This window comes from Peromyscus leucopus, chromosome 20 (assembly GCF_004664715.2).
Source record: "Peromyscus leucopus breed LL Stock chromosome 20, UCI_PerLeu_2.1, whole genome shotgun sequence".
Lineage (NCBI taxonomy): Eukaryota > Metazoa > Chordata > Mammalia > Rodentia > Cricetidae > Peromyscus > Peromyscus leucopus.
The window spans coordinates 5,333,886-5,353,258 of NC_051080.1; the positions used below are offsets into that span (position 1 = coordinate 5,333,886).

The 19,373-nt window shown below is 48.9% G+C and overlaps 1 protein-coding gene across 1 annotated transcript; it reads right to left on the reverse strand.

Annotated features, from left to right (window-relative positions):
- Positions 1–139: 139 nt before the first annotated feature.
- Ccdc65 (coiled-coil domain containing 65) lies at positions 140–13,867 on the reverse strand. The gene is made up of 8 exons (XM_028891937.2): positions 13,530–13,867; positions 12,672–12,839; positions 5,311–5,480; positions 4,336–4,474; positions 2,722–2,919; positions 2,369–2,587; positions 692–844; positions 140–608 (listed from the first exon to the last, which is right to left on the reverse strand). Exons 1-8 carry the CDS (start codon positions 13,659–13,661, stop codon positions 297–299), a joined length of 1,491 nt encoding a protein of 496 aa, XP_028747770.1. The 5' UTR covers positions 13,662–13,867; the 3' UTR covers positions 140–296.
- Positions 13,868–19,373: the final 5,506 nt, after the last annotated feature.

A 19,373-nucleotide genomic window follows, 5' to 3' on the forward strand; every position in this document is an offset into this window, starting at 1 on the left:
CAATTCCCAGCACCCACATGGCAGCTCACAACTGTCTGTAACTCCAGTTCCAGGAGGCCTGGCACCCTTCACACAGATACACACGCAGGCAAAAGACCAGTGCACACAAAAATAAAAATAAATCACGAAGAAAGTTGTATTATTTAAAAAAGAATAATTTATTGGTTCTACAGCAGAGGGCAGTGGTTGTCAATAACTAGAGTACTGTCTGGATCCTCCGTCTACGTCTGTGACAGCAAAGCACTCAGGTTTCAAGAAAAAAGTCTCCGAGCTTTGGGAAGAGGCCCCTTCTCGGATCACAGAGTGTGGGAGATGATGTGAGCCGCTTCGATGATGTTGTAAGTGGCTGGAGGCTTCCCGTCCCCTGACGGGGCAGGTGCAGGCGGCTGGGGCAGGTTGCTTCTGTGGTTCACGATGAAGAGCGGGTTCAGCTGGCTCAGCACCTCGTCGCTCACGGAGATGCCGTCCAGGTACTGTTTGAGCATCTCCCTCAGCTTCCCGCTGATGTCCAGCAACTGCCCCCGTCTGTGCTCCAGACTCAGGACCTCCAGTTTCACCTTGTTGTATCTCTTCCAGAAGTTCTCCATCCCTGAATAGTCCACCATAACCTGAGAGTGGAGACGGAGGACGGAGGGACGTGACGGTCCGCTTCGGCAGGTGCCGCCCAGCCCCCGCCTGCCCCTTCCTTTACCTTGGCAAGCTCCTCAGTGAGCTCTTCTGGATTCTCTTTCTCCACCTCCTCCTGCTCCTGGGGAGTCAACACCGAGGAGTAGAAAGGCAGCACCTTTTCTTCCTCTGTTTCGAATTTCCTACATATTTCAGCAAGCTTAAGGATCTTTTCACCCTGTTGGGAGTATGGAGAGATGTCTTAGGAAAAACAAGATAGTCCCCCTGCTTGAGCCCAGGAAAGCAGCTCAGGCAGTAGGACGCCCCGTTGATGAGCACCTGGCATGGGCCAAGCACTAGCCCAGCATTTCACACTCTTACCACAAACGCAGCAGCCATTACTTCTTGTTCTTTTCAGTTAAGAAAGGCATTTACGAGCGGGGGGGGGGGGGGGGGGGGTAGGGTGGTGGTGGTGGGGTGGCACATACCTTTAATCCCAGCACTCAGGAGGCAGAGGTAGGCGAATCTCTGTGAGTTCGAGGCCAGCCTGGTCTACAGAGCGAGATCCAGAACAGGCACCAAAACTACACAGAGAAACCCTGTCTCGAGAAACTAGAAAAAAGAAAGGCATTTACTGGGGACGAGGAAACACATGCAGCAGACACACGGAGGAGGGGCGGGGGAAGCCGGGAAGTCCTGTCCCTTCTGGAGGCCTGGTGATAAAGTTCCCAGGAGTCTTCCTTCCCTGCTTTAGAGCGGGTCAGCTGGAAGCAGACAGGAGGGTTAATTGGTCTGCAACCGCGTGTGACATGTCCTGAGCAGGCCTTGCACTTCCTGAGCTAGTGGTCAGCAGGGACCCTGCTGGTGGGACACAAAAGCTGCCAGGCTTTCCTCTCAAGTCTGGAGGCTGAGGAAGAAGTGACCATCTTGAAAGTTCACCACCGTTATTACCTAGCTGTGGCTCCTCCTCTCCCTATCGGTCTGCCTACCGGGAGGTCTGTCCAACTCTTGGTCTCTCGTCACCCTCTGGCTCCCATCTCAGAGGTCACCCTAACTGCTCTTAGGGTGTTTGGGGGTGATGGCCACTGTTCTTAGCTGCTTCGAGCTGACCAAAGGTTGATATTGGGGGTCAGCCTAAGAGGAGGCTCTGTCCAAGGGGCCACAGTAAAACTTAACCAATGGTAATGATCCAGAGCATAAGACAGGCATTTAGTGACAGTGTCTATCTTTGGAGCTTGTCATATGACTGACAAGTGACATCTTGATGAGTCGGTAGTCTCAAAAGAAATCTGTAGATTAGGTCCCAAAATGATATTGTCTTCAGAAGAAATCCAGAGACAAGCCCCCCAAAATGATGTAGTCTAGAAATGATACAGTCCAGGGGTCTTGATTTCCTCTGCCAGTTAAAGAATTAAAGGCAGAAAAAAATCTGAAGTGCAGCGGAGCAGGTAGCAGCAGAGAGATCTTAAGCATCCGGGCTGCAGGCAGAATCACCAGTTGGAAGCCCGCGTTTATTGGTGTGTGTGTGTGTGTGTGTGTGTAAACACTCATGCATCAGACACACAGAGAAAAAGACCCTCTGCAAAGCAAAGTGAGGACTCAGGAAGCTGAGGAATCCCTGTTCGTTTCAGAAAGAGAAGAGCATTAAAAGAAAAGCGAACACAGACATCCGCCACTTAACGAGGGAGGAGGAGGGAGCCCCGCCCCACGTCTCCCGAATCCCTTTCGCCTCCAGCCAGGTTTCTCGGCTCGTCCCCTTTACCTTTTCCACGACCTTTTTCAGGCCCTTGAGGGCGGCATTACTCTCCAGGGTGAGTTTGACTAAGTTCTCCTGAGACTTCCCCCGAGCCTGCGTCCGTTGGGCTTTCAGTTTCCGAAGCTGGACGTGGACCAGCTCCTTGTCGTTGCGGATACACTGGTTCTGCCATTCGCCTTCGCGGCTGTAGGCTGTGATCTTCCCTTTCAAGGCGGCGATGGCCTCCTGGGGGGACAGCAGAGGCCACTGACTGTGGGTAGACTGGGGGCTGAGAGCAGAGCCTGGCGTCTTGACCCAGCCAGCGAGGGACCCAAAAGAGCACGGGAGACCCCGGAGAGGCTCTCCTGTCGCGCGCTGACCTGCAGCTTCTGGATCTTCTTCATCTGCATTTCAATCTCTTTGGAACTCTTCTCATCCTTCACCTTCAGAGTCTCAAAGGCGATCTTCCGGTCCTCCGTGGCTTCCGTGTAGTTCTTGAGTGCGTCCTGGAACCTTCTCCACAGATCCTCCACTATGTTCTCCAGTTGTAGACGAAGAAAGTGCTTCTCTTCCAGATTCTAGGAAATGTATCCCAAATACCAACCGCTTAGAGTTACCCTCTGATCGCCCCTTCACCACCAGCAGCAGCCTGACCCTCAGGGACTGTGGGGAGCAGCGTTTGGTGAATTACGTTCCGAGGGCAGTGCATCATGGCCTGGACAGGAAAGTGGGGGTGTGGGCCCAGCTCCATGAGAAAAATGCCAACTGGAAACAGAATGAGGAGATGGGAGGTGGTGGCATATCTCTGTGAGTTCGAGGCCAGCCTGGTCTACAGAGTGAGTTCTAGGACAGGCTTCAAAGCTACACAGAGAAACCCTGTCTCGGAAAAAACAAAACAAACAAAAACAAACAAACAAACAACAAAAACAAAAACAACAGAATAAGGCCCCGTGTTCCAAATCAATCTCTCTCTCTCTCTCTCTCTCTCTCTCTCTCTCTCTCTCTCTCTCTCTCTCTGTGTGTGTCTCTCTCTGTTTCCCAAGACAAGGTTTCTCTGTGTAGCCTTGGCTGTCGTGGAATTTACTCTGTAGACCAGGTTGGCCTCGAACTCGAGAGAGATCAGTTTGCCACTACCTCCTACCTTCATAGTGCCGGGATTAAAGGTATGCACCACCACCACCTGACTCCGATCTCTTAACTTTCTAAAGGGAAACTGATAGTTTGGAGTTTCATGTGAAGTCTGATTTTCAATTTTCATATGTAGGAAATTACTCAAATTGTAAATAAAGTAAAACACTGGCTAACGTAAAAGCAAGGGTTGGGAGTGGAGCTTAGAGTGCTTGCCTAGCATTGAATCAAGTTGGATAGGAGGGTGCATGCCTGTCACCCCACTCGGGAGGTGGAGGCAGGAGGATCTGAAGTTTAAGGTAAAAGCGCAAAAGTAGTTCCAGGTCATGCTCCACCACATAGTGAGTTCAAGGTCAGCCTGGGCTAAGGAAGGTGCTGTCTCAAAAGTAAGTTAATTGATAACCAAGAATTCTATACCCAAACTTCTGCATGTTGACTAGACCGCAAACTATGGTGGAAAGAATTATGGATCAATATTCTACTGACCTAGGTTGTCCTGAACCAATCACAAACCAGCAGTGGAGCCAAGTTGCTCATGTGGCCACTCTGGGTCTTTGTTTCTTCATCTACAACTCAAAAGGACAAAGCCAGATGATCTCTTGGGTTTTTGTTGTTGGTCATGGTGGTGATTTTTTTGTTTGTTTAGTTTTTCTGTTTTCTGTTTTGCCTTAAAATACGTTCCCGGAATGTTCTAGACCAGCCCTGCCTCCCAAACAGTTTTCACAAGATCACAAAGAAGCATGGGGCCCCTTCAGGGCAACAGACTTTTATTGACTGTTGGCTCTGGGGCTCTCATCCAGCTCTGCTTGCCCTGAACAGTTTCGTCATGCCTCTCCAGATCCCGTCCTTCCTTTCTCCCCCTGTACCTTGTTTTTCAGATCATCCCACATGCTCTGGAACTCTAGCTTGCTCTCATACTCAGAATCAATATAGTTCTGCTCCATGGCCATGAAGACATCCTGTAGGTAGTGAATTTCTTTCTCATGCTGGTCAATGATTGTCTTCCTAGAGGAGACATGATGTATATTAGCATGTAGACCAAAAATAACAAAGATGAAATACGGAATATAGCTCGAGTGGGCAGTGGTGGCACAGTCTGTTAGTCCTAGCTCTTGGGAGCCAGAGGCAGGCAAATATCTGTGAGTTAGAGGGTAGCCTGGTCTACATAATGTGTTCCAAGCCAGCCAGGAATACATAGTGAGGCTCTACCTTAAAAAACAAAACCAAGCCGGGTGATGGTGGCGCACGCCTTTAATCCAAGCACTTGGGAGGCAGAGCCAGGCAGATCTCTGTGAGTTCGAGGCCAGCCTGGGCTACAGAGCGAGTTCCAGGACAGGTGCAAAGCTTCACAGAGAAACCCTGTCTCAAAAAAAAAAAAAAAAAAAAAAAAAAAAAAAAAAAAAAAAAAAAAAAAAACAAACTTAAACAAACTTTTAGGCACTGGCAGGCAGGGAGGGAAAGTTTTGGTTTGTCTTTTTTTCTTTTCTTTTCTTTTTTTTTCCAGAAAGAATATTTTGATTTTTGAATAGGTAATACCTTCATGTGATACAGAAACAAAAATGTAAGTAAATTGACAGGGAAATCTCTATTCCATCCCTGTGTACTGCTAGATGGATAGAATTTTGATAGTTGGAATTAGGAGGTACAGACAGGGACCTGGCAGGGGGGGTCAAGGTAAGCTAAGGCTGTAAGATTAAACCCAGATTCATGTACAAGGAACTCGGGACCCTCTCTGCTTGGGATTATGGATAGGAAGGAGGCCCCTTGGTATTGGGGATGGGCTCTGGGAACCCCCCCCCCCGCCCCCCGGATCCCAGTCTCTTGACTCTCTGGCCCCATACCTTTCCGTCTCAAACTCTTTGGTCAGGACCTCTAGCTCCATGTTGTAATTTTCCTCCAGGAGGTTGAGACGGCGTCGCTGCAGGGTCAGGAGCTGGTCAACGTTGTGTAGGTGGCTGCGGAGAGCGTGGGCATACTGCTCCTCGGCTTCCGTCAGGTCCTTAGCCAAAGACTAGGCAGAGGGAAGAGAATTACTGTTCTGGCCGAGGGGCCTCCGAGAGACGATAAAAATGGGTTCAGGGAGCTGAGGAGATGGATCGGTTGGGTCCTCAGCACCCACAGAAGAACTCTGGTGTGGTGGCACTCCTGTAGTCCTGGGTTTAAGGAAGTAGAAACAGTAGAGGTCCTAGGTCTTAGTGACCAGCCAGCCTACCCAGTTTGGTGAATGAGCTCCGATCTCAAAATGTAAGGTGGAGAGCAAGCGGAGAAGATGCTAGATGACAACCTCTGGCCTACACACACACACACACACACACACACACACACACGCACACGCACACGCACACGCACACGCACACGCACGCACACGCACACGCACACGCACACGCACGCACACGCACACGCACGCACATTTAGCCATCTGGCTAGGTGGATGGCACAATGGCATTTTCCTCTTATTTCCTAATGGATTTAGGAATGCCGGTTCTCCTATTCAGTCTTTAAAAATTAAAATCTAGCCGGGCGTTGGTGGCGCACGCCTTTAATCCCAGCACTCGGGAGGCAGAGCCAGGCGGATCTCTGTGAGTTCGAGGCCAGCCTGGGCTACCAAGTGAGCTCCAGGAAAGGCGCAAAGCTACACAGAGAAACCCTGTCTCGAAAAAACAAAAAACAAAAAAAACAAAAAAAACAAAAAAAAAAAAAAATTAAAATCTACTTCTTATTTGTGTGTACGTATGCATGTCTTTCTAGTTCACGTTGTGTGTACTGCAGGTGCCCCAGGAGGCCAGAAGAGGCCAGAGGTCCTCAGATTTCCTGGAATGAGAGCTACAAGCAGTTGTGAGGTGCCTAATGTGTGTACTAGAACTTAGACCCAGGTCCTCTGAAAGAACCAACCGTAAGAGCCGTCTCTCCAGCCCCTTCCATTGAGTCTTGATGCAAAGCAAGAATGACATCTGGAAGTGGGGGGACCGGTCCTGGTGGCGCATACCTTTATTCCTACCACTCAGGAGGCAGAGACAGGTGGATCTCTGTGAGTTCAAGGCTAGCTTGGTCTACACTAGGAGTTCTAGGCCAGCCAGGGATACAGCATAAGACCCTGTCTTTAAAAAAAAAAAAAAAAAAAAAGCTGGAGAGCTGGCTAAGCAATTAGGAGGATTTCCAGAGGACTAGGGTTTGATGCCCAGCACCCACGTGGAGGCTTACAACTGTAACTCCAGTTCCAGGGGATCCAACGTCCTTTCCATGGGCATTGCATGTATATGGTGCATTTAACATATATGCAGACACAGAGATAAAATGAAAATATATGTATATGTATATATATATATATATATATATATATTTTTTTTTTTGGTTTTTTCGAGACAGGGTTTCTCTGTGTAGCTTTGCGCCTTTTCCTGGAACTCACTCTGTAGCCCAGGCTGGCCTTGAACTTACAGAGATCCGCCTGGCTCTGCCTCCCGAGTGTTGGGATCAAAGGCGTGCGCCACCACTGCCCAGCTGATCACAAACATTACATTGATGGAGCGACCATTAAAAAAGCCAGGTATCCATGGAGAACTGGATGTCTGAGGGCAGAAAATAACTTGAACCTAGTTTGTCTTCTTATATAAATTAGTAAGGTAGCCATGGTGATGCACACCCATAATACCAGGGCACTGAGGCAGGAGCATTGCAAATTGGACTATATAATGAATTTGAAGCCTGCTTGGGTACTTAACAAGGTGTGTGTGTGTGAGTGTGTGTGTGGTGTGTGGTGTGGTGTGTGTGGTGTGGTGTGGTATGTGTGTGTGGTGTGGTGTGGTGTGGTGTGGTGTGTGTGTGTGGTGTGGTTGTGTGTGGTGTGGTGTGTGTGTGTGTGTGTGGTGTGTGGTGTGTGTGTGTGGTGTGTGTGGTTGTGTGTGGTGTGTGTGTGGTGTGGTTGTGTGTGGTGTGGTGTGTGTGTGTGTGTGTGTGTGTGTGTGTGTGTGTGCACTGAAACAGTATCTCATTCTATAGCTCTATTTGGCCTAGAACTAACTATGCAAACCAGGCTAGCCTCCAACTCACAGGGCTCTGTCTGCCTCGGCCTCCCTAGTGCTCGGGTTAAAGGTGTGGCCACCACAGGCAGCAAAAACATTTTCCAGGGATGTATCTCAGTGGCAGGACGTTTGCCTAGCATGGGTGAGGGCCAGGGTTCGATCACCAGCACTAGACAAAAAGCAAGGAAACTATGGAAGAGCAGTCAAGCCATGTTGGAGTGACCCGGGGCCACTGGGAAGTGGCTTCTTGGGGCATACCCCATTGCAGAGATGAGTACACTCCCGTCCTACAGTTTTCTGCAATGGGATTTTGTCATTCCTCATTTGGACAGTGACACGTGCTGACAATCCCAGCATTTGGGAGCTCGGAAGCGGGGAGACAGCTTAGAGGTTGAGAGCACTTGCTATGGAAACCAGGTGCCTCACAACTGCCTGTAACTCTATCTCTAAGGGATCTGACGACCTCCTCTGGCGTCTGTGGGCATTTGCACTCACATGCACACACACCCCTTACACGCACACTCGCACGCGCGCGCGCGCACACACACACACACACACACAACATATACACATAATTTAAAAATAGTACTTTTTAAAAGATCATGAGTTTGAGGCCAGCAAGACGCATCTCAAGAGAAAGGCCAGAAAGAAAAAGGAAGATGGGAGAGTGGGAGGGAAGGAGGACAGGAGAAAAGAGTTCTCTTTCCACCTCCTTGAACTTGAGTGAGCTTATGATTACTGGAATCAACAGAGGAGGTGAAGAGGACAGTTGGGACCGTGCCGGTTCCGACACCGCCCTTCCTCTGGCCTGGCAGCTTCCCTTCCCCGCCTCTTGGAATGCCTGTTCCTGGGAATGCTTCCTCCAGGAACTGAGCCAGCGTGCTGTGAGAAACCCAGGGCACAGGAAAAGTCATGTGAGCCAGTGTGCTGTGAGAAACCCAGAGCGCAGGGAGAGGTCATGTGAATTCTAGTCAACAGCTCAGCTGAGCTCCTGGCTGACAGCTGGATGGAGGCTAGTCCAGCCAGGCCGAGGTGACTGACTGACTGACAGGCTGTTCTTGCCTATGGAGGACATCCTTGCCACGGGGCTAAGGATGTGTTGTGTGGCTTTCCTGGAGAACAGGGACAAATATCCATTCTCCCCAGAAGAGACAGAGACAGAGTAATGATACCAGGACAGTCCACCTTGGTGGACCGGTTAGTTTACTGGGGTTACTTACAGGTGCTGGGTGATGGCTAACAAACCGTGTCCTTGAGCCCCACAGCTTAGCTGCTCTGAGGGTCCCTCTCCCTAGCAGTCATTCCTACTTATATAACTTCAGGGAGGAGCCTTGTGAATCTTTGTTTTTGTTTTTTGGTTTTCTGAGACAAGGTTTCTCTTCTGGCTGTCCTGGAACTCCCTCTGTAGACCAGGCTGGCCATGGACTCACGGAGATCCATCTGCCTCTACCTCCCGAGAGCTGGGATTAAAAGGTGTGTGCCACCCCTGCCTAGCTAACACTTGGGAGGCTGAGGCAGGAATATTGCCATCAAAGATCAGTCTGGACTCAAAAAAAAAAAAAAAAAAAAAAAAAAAAAAAGAATGACTTAGTTGACAAAGTTCCTGCCCTGGAACCCACACAAAGGCCCCCAGGGCTGGTGGTACACCTATAACCCCTGTGCCAGGATAGGGAGTGAAGATCTCCACTCATTCATGGTGGATACCTGAAGCTCGCTGGCCAGCCAGCCTAGCCTGAGATCCAGTGAGACTGTCTCAAAGAAGTGCTCATTTTGACGGCATATATACCAGAACTGGAATAATACAGCAGAGATTAACACAACCCCAAGCAAGGGGGACATGCAAAATTGTGAAGTTGCTTTTTTGCTTTTCTTCTTCTTCTTCTTCTTCTTCTTCTTCTTCTTCTTCTTCTTCTTCTTCTTCTTCTTCTTCTTCTTCTTCTTCTTCTCCTCCTCCTCCTCCTCCTCCTCCTCCTCCTCCTCCTCCTCCTCCTCCTCCTCCTCCTCCTTCAGATAGGGTCTCACTACAATATATCCCTATCTAGCATGGGACTTGCTATGTAGACCAGGTTGACCTCAAACTCAGAGATCCTTCAGCCTCTGCTCTGATTAAAAGCATGCGCCCCCAGGCCTAGATGATTTCTTTTAATGATTGTTTTAGATGTTTTATTTCATGAGTGTTGTTTGCATGTTATGTGTGTATACCGTGTGTGTGTGCCTGGTGGCCTTACAGGTCGGGAGAGGGCACCAAATCTCCTGGGGTTACAGACGGTAAGGCCCCATACGGATGCTGGGAATCGAACCTGGGTCCTCTACAAGAACAAGTGCTCTTCGCTGTTGAACCTCTCTCCCGCCCAAGTGTACCATATTCTAAAAACAAACAAAAAGATGGACCATAGTTAAGGAAAGGCGCTTGGTGGCAACCTCTGGCATGGATATACACGTGTGTACATACAACACACACACCAGATCCAAAACCTTTCAGGGCTGGATGTGTGACTCAGTGGCGAAGTGCTTATCCAGCATGTAAAAGGTGTTGGGTTTGCTCCCCAGCACTGGGCGGTGGGGGGGGGGGAGGGAAGAAGCCTGGGGCTAAAGAGATGGCTCAGGAGTTAAGAGCTCTTCCAGAGGACCCAGGTTCAATTCCCAGCACCCACATGGCAGCTCACAGCTCTCTGTAACTCCAGTTCCGGGGATCAGACACCCTCACACGGACACGCAGGCAGACAAACCACCCACCAATGCACATGAAACAAGAATAAATTAATCATTTTAAAGAGAGAGAGGGGAAAAGCCTTACTTAAGCTGTAACCTCGAGCGTGAAGCTGCCCCGGTCTGCAGAATCCCCGGCCCTCAAGGCTAAGGCAGAAAGGAAAGTGTGTCTTCTCCAGGGGAGATGCCAATGTGGCAGCAGGTACCGCTGTTACTGTGGAGTTTTGTTTGAGAAGAAAAGACTAAAGAAGGATCGGCAAACAGGTCAAAGGTGGATTTAAAAAGGGATAAAGGGGGCTTGGTTATGAATGTCTTTAATCCCAGCACTTGGAGGCAAGAGGCTGGTGGCTCTCTCTGGGTTTGAGGCTAGCCTGATCTATATAGTGAGTTCCAGGCTAGTAAGGGCCCTGTCTCAAAAAACGAACAAAAAGGGACTTCTGTTCTCTCTTCCTTGGTGCTGCTTCAAGCCAGCTGCCATTTTCTGTGTGAACCTTGGTTCCCCTCAGATCTTTAGTGAAGCCTGAGTTAAAAAAAAAAAAAAAAAAAAAAAAAAAAAGGAGGAGCACAGCTGGGCAGGAGTGGCCTGCAGCTGTTTTTGTTTTTCAAGACAGGGTTTCTCTGTGTAGTTTTAGTGCCTGTTCTAGAGCTCGCTCTATAGACCAGGCTGGCCTTGAACTCACAGAGGTCCGCCTGGCTCTGCCTCCAAGTGCTGGGATTAAAGGTGTGTGGTGTGTGCCACCACCACCCGGGTTTTGTTTTGTTTTGTTTTGGACCTGCACCTTTAGTACCAGGACGCAGGTGGATCTCTGTGAGTCCAAGGCCAGCCTGGTCTACAGAGTGAGTTCCAGTACAGCCAAGGCTACACAGAGAAACCGAGTCTTGAAAGATGGGGGGGGGTCGGTGTGTGTGGGGGGGAAAGGACCAAGAAATTCCTCCAGCGAGAGTCAGCCCAATCTGTCAGAACTAAGCAGAAACGCAGAGGCATCAATAGTTTGCAGAGAAGGTTTGAGAGCCAGACTCGAATGCCCAGCATTGGTCATGAGAACATCAAGGAAACCAAACACATGGGGCCCTGTAAGTTCCTGGTCCACGGTGTCAAGGAGCTGGAAGTGCTGTCCGTGACTAACAAATCTCACTGCGCTGAGACTGCTCATGTGTCCTCCCAGAATCCCAAAGCCGTGGTGGAAAGGGCAGCATGGAGGCCGTCAAAGTCACCAGTCCCAAAGCCAGCTGCACAGTGAAGAAATGGCTCACGCGCACATTTCATTTGTGCTTAGATGAAACCACAAAAACTTAAAAAGTGGGAGGTGGGGATGTTCAAGGCCACGGAGATGGTTAAACCCACATAGAGGGGGAGGGAGAGCGCTGGCCCCAAAGAGTGGTCCTCTGAACTCCATGGCATGGACACCCACACAATCATAACAGGTTTTTTGTTTTTGTTTTTAAGTATATAAAAAATCCTTTAAAGGATAAGTGATTTGGGAACTTCTTAAGAGCATAAGGATGGGCCGAACTGATGGTACCTGCCGATAATTCCAGTGCCTGGGAGGCCGAAATAGGAGGGCTACTGATTGGCAGCCAGCCTGGGCTACACAAGTCGGTTTCTATCTTCTTCCTCCCTCCAAGAGAGCATCAGGATTCTGGCTGATTGGTTTGGAAATCCAGAATTGCTCTTACCTACGGAGGCTTCCCAGTCTTATCCAGGGCTACTCAGGTTGCATCAAGGGGGCCAAACTGGTTGAATGAAGCAGCGGAAGAAGGGGTCAAAATACCGACACCTTGCCAGGCGCAGGGGCACACGCCTTCAAACCCCGGAATCGGGGAGGCAGAGGCAGGCGGATCTCTGTGAGTTTGAGGCCAGCCTGGGCTACAGAGCGAGTTTCAGGCCAGCCAGAGATATAGAGTGAGACCCTTCACACACACACACACACACACACACACACACACACACACACACACACACAAATACCCACACTCTAGTCCTAGCCCTCTGGCTAGAGCCTGGCAACCCTGGCCAGGTCGGCCCCCTCTCTGGAACTGAGCCTTCTGGTGCTGGGACTAAGTTTAAGTTGCTGGGGTGCTGTTGCACATCTTCAGAGCTCTGCGGTACTTGTTTGGGGCGGCAAACGGCCGGAGAGTCGTTCCTCTAAGGAAGCGGAGGATGGGAACAGCTCAATATCTCGTTTCTCGTTTGACGACAATTAGAACCAAGAAGCTAGGTTTCTCAGAGCCCAGCCTTGTGAAGGCGCAAAGGCCAGTTAGCTAGATCCGGCTGTGCAGCCCACACCTGCGATACCAGAAGCGGAGGCAGGAGAGTGAGGAGTTCAAGTTCTTCCTCAGAACTTACATCACGAGTCTGAGACCAGTACAAGGGATACATGACCCTGTCCCAAAAAGACCAATATTAATTCACGAGGCACATCCTACTCAGGTCAGGGGAGCCATCCGCAAGCATTCTCGGGAGAAAGCCTTACCTTGATGACGCTGTCCTTGCAGTCCACCACGCGTTCAAACGTTTGGCTGAGAATCTCGATGTCTTTGTGAAGCTCTCTGGTCTTGACCTCCCTAAGGACGGTTCTCCACTGCGTGTTAATCTTATTAAGATTCAGGGCGCTGTTGTGTTCTTCCTTGGCCAGCTTGTCCTGTGTGAGGAATAAAACACATCCGTTTCAGCCAAGGGTCTACCACACTACAGTGGATACCACCCTGAAAAATACCAGCCCTTGTGCATTTTGAAGTAAGTACCAAAGCTCTTGGCAACCGAGACCCAGGGGCTCCTGTTTGTGTTTTTTCGATGAGTTTCCTTCAAGGTGAAACCTCAAAATAGACTTTCTTTCTTTCTTTTTTTTTCTTTGTTTTTGTTTTTGGTTTTTTAAGACAGGGTTTCTCTGTATAGCTTTGCGCCTTTCCTGGGACTCACTTGGTAGCCCAGGCTGGCCTCGAACTCACAGAGATCCGCCTGGCTCTGCCTCCCGAGTGCTGGGGTTAAAGGCAAAGTAGACTTTCTAATGACCCCCACTCCACACAGAACATCAGAATTTTCAAGGCAGCTGAATTTGGACACTGGACAGCACGCACTGTCCTCATTCCGGAACTCAGTTGATACTTCCAAGCTCTATCCCTGCTTCACAGAGAACTCCCTAGGCCGAAAGCAACGTTGCCTGTAACCCGTGTATTTCAGGACGGAGGACTTCGGAGGAGGCACGAGCGGGGTGAAAATGAGTGGGGCCGCAAGGACCCAGGCAGCGGCGACCCAGGCAGCGGCGACCCAGGCAGCGGCGCCAGCTCATGGGCGCTGGGTTTGGGCAAAACACACTGACGACAAGCATCACCTTCAAGAACTGGGTGAGAAGCCTCTCTTTCTTCTTGGCCGCCTCCTCCTCTGCCAGCAACTTCTGCTGGAACAGAAGTAGCTGCTCCTCATCCGACAAGGGTACCTTGGACTTTTTTCCTTTTTTAGGCATGGCTGGGCGGCGGACTTTTGGGTCCAGGCGAAGAGCCTCTGCCTGCCGCCACGACCTACTTGTGAGAAATTAGAAGGAAAACGCTCCCATAGACCGGGACCTTCTGGAGCTAAGGCAATGGAGCCTTAGCTAGACCTCAGTCCTCCGCCAAGAGAGCTCAGGCAGTCGGCGACACCCCGCTGGAGAGCGGAAAGATGCGTCTTGTCTCCTAGCAACAAGGACCTTCGCTAAGACCCGGCCCGCGTGAGAAATCCCGAGGTGAGCCCTATTTCGAAGCGCCCCCTGCACGCTGGAGGACCGCCGTCAGTCCTTGTGGAGAGGGCCTTTTAGCCTAAAAACCCTAGTCTGTCTCTCTCTCTCTCTCTTTTAAAAAAGCCTTCAAATATTTTTTTTTTCTATTTTACTGTTTTATTTTGTGTACGTGCGCTTTGCCTGCATGTATGTCTGCATATACGAGCATTCCTGGTGCCTGTAGAGGCCAGAAGAGGATGTTGGATTCCTCGGAACTGGTCAAGACCACTTAACACACATAATCTATTTTTGTGGGTGGATGGACCAGATTTTTTCTTTTGGGCTACCAACCAGCTCCTAAATCATGACACAGAGACTTATTATTAGTTTTGAATGCTCGGCCTAGCTTAGACTTGTTTCTGGCTAGCTCTTTTAACTTAAATTAACCTATTTTTCTTTATCTACCTTTTGCCTCTAGTCTTTTTACCTTTCTTTATTCTATTTGCCTTTCTTTGCTTCTTACTCTGTGGCTGGCTGGGTGGCTGGCTGGGTGGCTGGCTGGGTGGCATCTCCCTCTCTCCTTCCTATTTTCTCTAGTTCTTCCTGAGCCGAGATTTCTCTCTCCTATTTATTCTCTCTGCCTGCCAGCCCCGCCTATCCTTTCTCCTGCCTTACTATTGGCCACCCAGCTCTTTATTAGACCGATCAGTTGCCTTAGGCAGGCAAGGAGAAAGAAATGCAACGTATCTTTACATAATTATACAAATGCAGCATAAACAAATGTAACACACCTTTACACGTTTAAAGTAATATTCTGAAGCATAAACAAATGTAACACATCTTTACATAGTTAAAATAATATTTCGCCAGGCAGTGGTGGCGCATGCCTTTAATCCCAGCACTCAGGAGGCAGAGCCAGGTGGATCTCCTCTGTGAGTTCGAGGCCAGCCTGGGCTACAGAGCCAGAGCCAGGAAAGGCTCAAAGCTACACAGAGAAACCCTGTCTCGAAAAACCAGAAAAAAAATTCACAACAGGTGGGCGGGTGAGAAGGCTCAGTGGATGAGGGAGTTGCTGCCAAGCCTGGTGACCTGAGATCACAACCACCAGTAACTCCATCTTAAGGAGATCAAAATCTAGCTTTCTGGCCTCAGTGGACACTGTACTCATGTGCACAAACACAGGCATATGCATAACAATTTTTAAATCTTTTTAAAATGGTCTCCTTGGAGATGGAGAGACGGCTCAGAGGACAAGAGACTGGCTGCTCCTGCAGAAGATCTGGATTCAGTCCCCAGCACCCACATGGCAGCTCACAACTGTCCATAGCTCCAGTTCCAGAAGATCTGATTCCCACTTCTGACCTCTGCGGGCACCAGGTACACTCGGTGCACATACATAGACACAGGCAAAACAGATGCACTTAAAACAAATAAATCTAAAAAATATTTTGAGACAGCATCTCATTGTGTGGTCCTGGATGGCCAGAAACTCACTCTGTAGACCAGGTTGGCCTCAGAATCATAAAAACCCATCTACCTCTGCCTCCCCAGGGCTGGGATCAAAGGTATATACATTACCACTTGCAGCTTAAAAAATTTTTCAAAGCCTACTTTTGAAGGGCAAAATCCTGTGGCTAACAAAAAGAAATACAGCAGGGCATGCTTTCTCTTACATAAACACCCACAGCCGAAAGAGCCTCAAAGCTCTCAAGACACACACCGCCACAGCTCAGGCAGCCAGGTGTGTTCTTCTCTGCATGTCCACACCCCAGCCTTCCAAGTTGGCTTGTTTTTCTGTTTAATCCGTGAAGTATCTTTGCTTCACTCTGACTCATCCTGGAATTCTTTTCTGTGGTAAATGTACCCAAGAGGACCCGCAGCAGACGTCCCCATGGCTTTGATGGAGACTGCTCGGGCTGCCTTGCCGACATCAGTGAGTCGTACTTCTTGCTGGCAGTGACAGTGTTATTCTGAAACTTATATGAGATATCCAGAAAAACAAAGCTACAAAGACAGAAAATAGATAACAATTGCCACCCTAACTGCTCCTAACAAGAAGAGTAGGAGGTGGAGCCCTGGGGAATCAAGGTTGTTTAGACTGTCATGAAGCTGAGTTCCCTTAGTTGGATTAGTGTCCTTAGCAGACAAAGAGACTAGACTGGGAGAAGGCCCAGTGCTCAAGAGCACTGGCTGCTCTTCCAGAGGACCCAGGTTCAATTCCCAGCACCCACCCTGGTGCCTCACAACTATCTGACACTTTCTTCAGGCCTCCTCAGGCACCAGGCATACGTGTGGTGCAGACATACATGTAAGCAAAACACTTACACACCTTAAAAAAAACAACTGAATAAATTCAAGAAGAAGAGAAAGAGACAAGTGCTATCTTTTGAGGCCTTTGAATATCCCAGAAGACAGCCTTCCAAGACGGTGGCAGGTCCTTCCTAGACCCCAGCTCTGTCAGCACTGTGTTCTTAGACTTCTGGTTCTCCAGACGGTGAGAAACAAGTGCTTGTTGTTTCAGCCACACTCTGTGGTTGTGTTCTGTTATAACAGTGTGAACTAAGATGGTCAGGGGAAGGGAGATTAATAATACATGTACACAAAGGATCACACGGAATGGCGGAAGCGTTCTAAAGCTGAGTTATACTGCACAGCTTGATATATTTAGTAGGTTTTAAAATAAGACATATTTGCCGGGCGGTGGTGGCGCATGCCTTTAATCCCAGCACTCGGGAGGCAGAGCCAGGTGGATCTCTGTGAGTTCGGGGCCAGCCTGGGCTACCAAGTGAGCTCCAGGAAAGGCGCAAAGCTACGCAGAGAAACCCTGTCTCGAAAAACAAAAAAAAAAAAAAAAAAAAAAGACATATTTAGGGGCCGGAGAGATGGCTCAGAGGTTAAGAGCACTGACTGCTCTTCCAGAGGTCCTGAGTTCAATCCCCAGCAACCACATGGTGGCTCACAGCCATCTGTAATGAGATCTGTTGTCCTCTTCTGGCCTGTAGACATACATGCAGGCAGAATATTGTATACATAATTAATAAATAAATCTTTTAAAAAAAGACATAGTGTGTGTGTGTGTGTGTGTGTGTGTGTGTGTGTGTGTGTCTCTGCAGGTACCTGCAGAGGCCAGAAGAGGGCATCGAATCTCTTGGAGCTGGAATTAGCAGCAGTGTTGACAACTGAACTGGTCCTCCTGAAGAGCAGCACGCTCTCCCAACCACTGAACCATCTCTCCAGCCTCATAAATTGGGTTTGAAAAGTCATTGAGGATGGGTATGGTAGTGCATGCCTTTAATCTCAGCACTCAAGAGGCAGAGCAGGTGGATCTCTGTGAGTTCAAGGCCAGACTGGTCTACAGAGTGAGATCCAGGACAGTCAGGGCCACACAGAGAAACCTGGTTTCAACGAACAACAAGAAGTCATTGAGGGGTTGGAGCAAATGACTAATGATCATTTATTACTCTTGCAGAGGACTCTGGCTGGGTTCCTCTCTACCACATTACCGTTCCAGGGAATCTGATGCCCCCTTCTGGCCCTTTCAAGCACTATATGCATGTGGTATACATACATGTACGTAGGCCAAACACTCATACATGTAAAAATAAAATAATAATAATAGTTATTATTATTACCATCATTATTTTGTTTGTTTGTTTGAAGGGTTTCTATGTAGCCTTAGCTGGCTTGGAGCTTGCTATGTAGACCAGGCTGGCCTTGAACTCACAGAGATCTGCCTGCCTTTGCCTCCCCAGTGCTGGGATTAAAGGTGTGCACCATCATACCTGACTGAGTGTTCTTATATACAAACATTCGTAGCAAAATACAACAACAATACTTTTGATCCTCTGCTCTCTCCGTGGTCTTATGGCCACGTTTGGTGTGAGTACCTCCTCCTCCTGCCGGTTCTGCATTGCCCTTGCCTATAACACGCACTTTAGCAGGCTGTGCTTTTTTATCTGGTGAGATTTCTGAAGGATCTGGGCTAGCCATTGTCCTGCCTATAGGCTGTTCTTTTCTCCCTTACCTTAGTCGCAGACAAGGCAGGATTAGGAGAGGCCCTAGAGATGTCCTGTACTCCGGACGTCCTCTTTCTTGCTTACCTCCATCATGGAAGAGGATAGCAATTTCTCCTTGGTGGAGAAGGTGAGTCGGTTCCAACAACCCTCTAACTCCATTCTTGGTCTGTTGATTCAGAGTCATGAAGAGCCCAAAGTGGCCAAGGCTTAGTCTCAACTTCCAGTTCCATAAAATTGTTGAGTATCCCCCAGGGGGAGCATTCCTCCCTAGAGAGAGCTAGGCCAGGGGAGCAGGACAGAAAAGTGTTAGTTAGGGCGTCAGGAGGGTGACGGTGAGTAGCACTCCTCCCAACCCTCGCTCCTCCATTCTCCTCTTCCTCTCTACTTAACCTTCCCTTTCCTCCTCGCCTCATACATTTTCTTTTTCTTTCTCCCTTCCTTCGTCCCTCCCTCCTTCCCTCCCTCTCTTTTATCCTTTCTTTCTCCTTTCTTTCTTTCTTTCTTTCCTTCTCTCTTTTTTTGAGATGGCGTCTCATGTAACCCAGGCTGGTGTCATCATGTAGCTAAGGATGTCCTTGAACTCCTGATCTTTTTTTTTTTTAATAATATTTTAGATTTATTTATTTATTACACATACAGTGTTCTGTCTACATGCCAGAAGAGGGCACCAGATCTCATTACAGATGGTTGTGAGCCACCATGTGGTTGCTGGGCATTGAACTCGGTACCTCTGGAAGAACAGCCAGTGCTCTTAACCTCTGAGCCATCTCTCCAGCCCAGAACTCCTGATCTTTCTGCCTCCACCTCCCAAGTGCTACCCCAGTCCTACCTCCTCGTTTCTTGACCCATCAATCCTGGCTCTGGGAGAATCAGCGCATATGTTGACAACTGATCCCCAGCATATACAGCCTTTGAGGAATTTTGCCTCAGCTCTGCAAGGCATCACTACGTCTCTAGTATCGTAATGGTGTCTTCCAAAGACCAGAAAGGCCAAAGATCAAGCCAGCAACTTCAGATCGTTAAGGAACATTATGGGGCCAGTTAATGTCATAAGCATTGGTCCATTATCATACTTTGGTTGATCAGAAGTGACACTATGGATGTGATGTCCTCTAAGTCATGGCGGAAGCACTGTGTGCAGGGAAGGCAGATTTGGGCATGCTGTTCCCCGTGTTTATTGCTGTTTGGACATCTTCTTTTCTGTCCAAGCTTTTTGCCCACCTTAATAGCAAGTTTTATGTTTATTAGATTTGTAGTTGTTCATTTTCCTTCTTTACATCTCTTGTGTTGCTTGCTTTACTCTCTATTTGCGTTTATTTGTGTGTTGTGTGCCTGCTCATACACGCTGCAGGGGACGAGTGGAGGTCAGAGGACAACCTGCAACCTGCCTTTCTATCTTTCTTCTTTTGCCCAGGATTGAACCCACTGCCTTGAATGTGTTAGGCAAGTGCTTTTCCACGGAGCT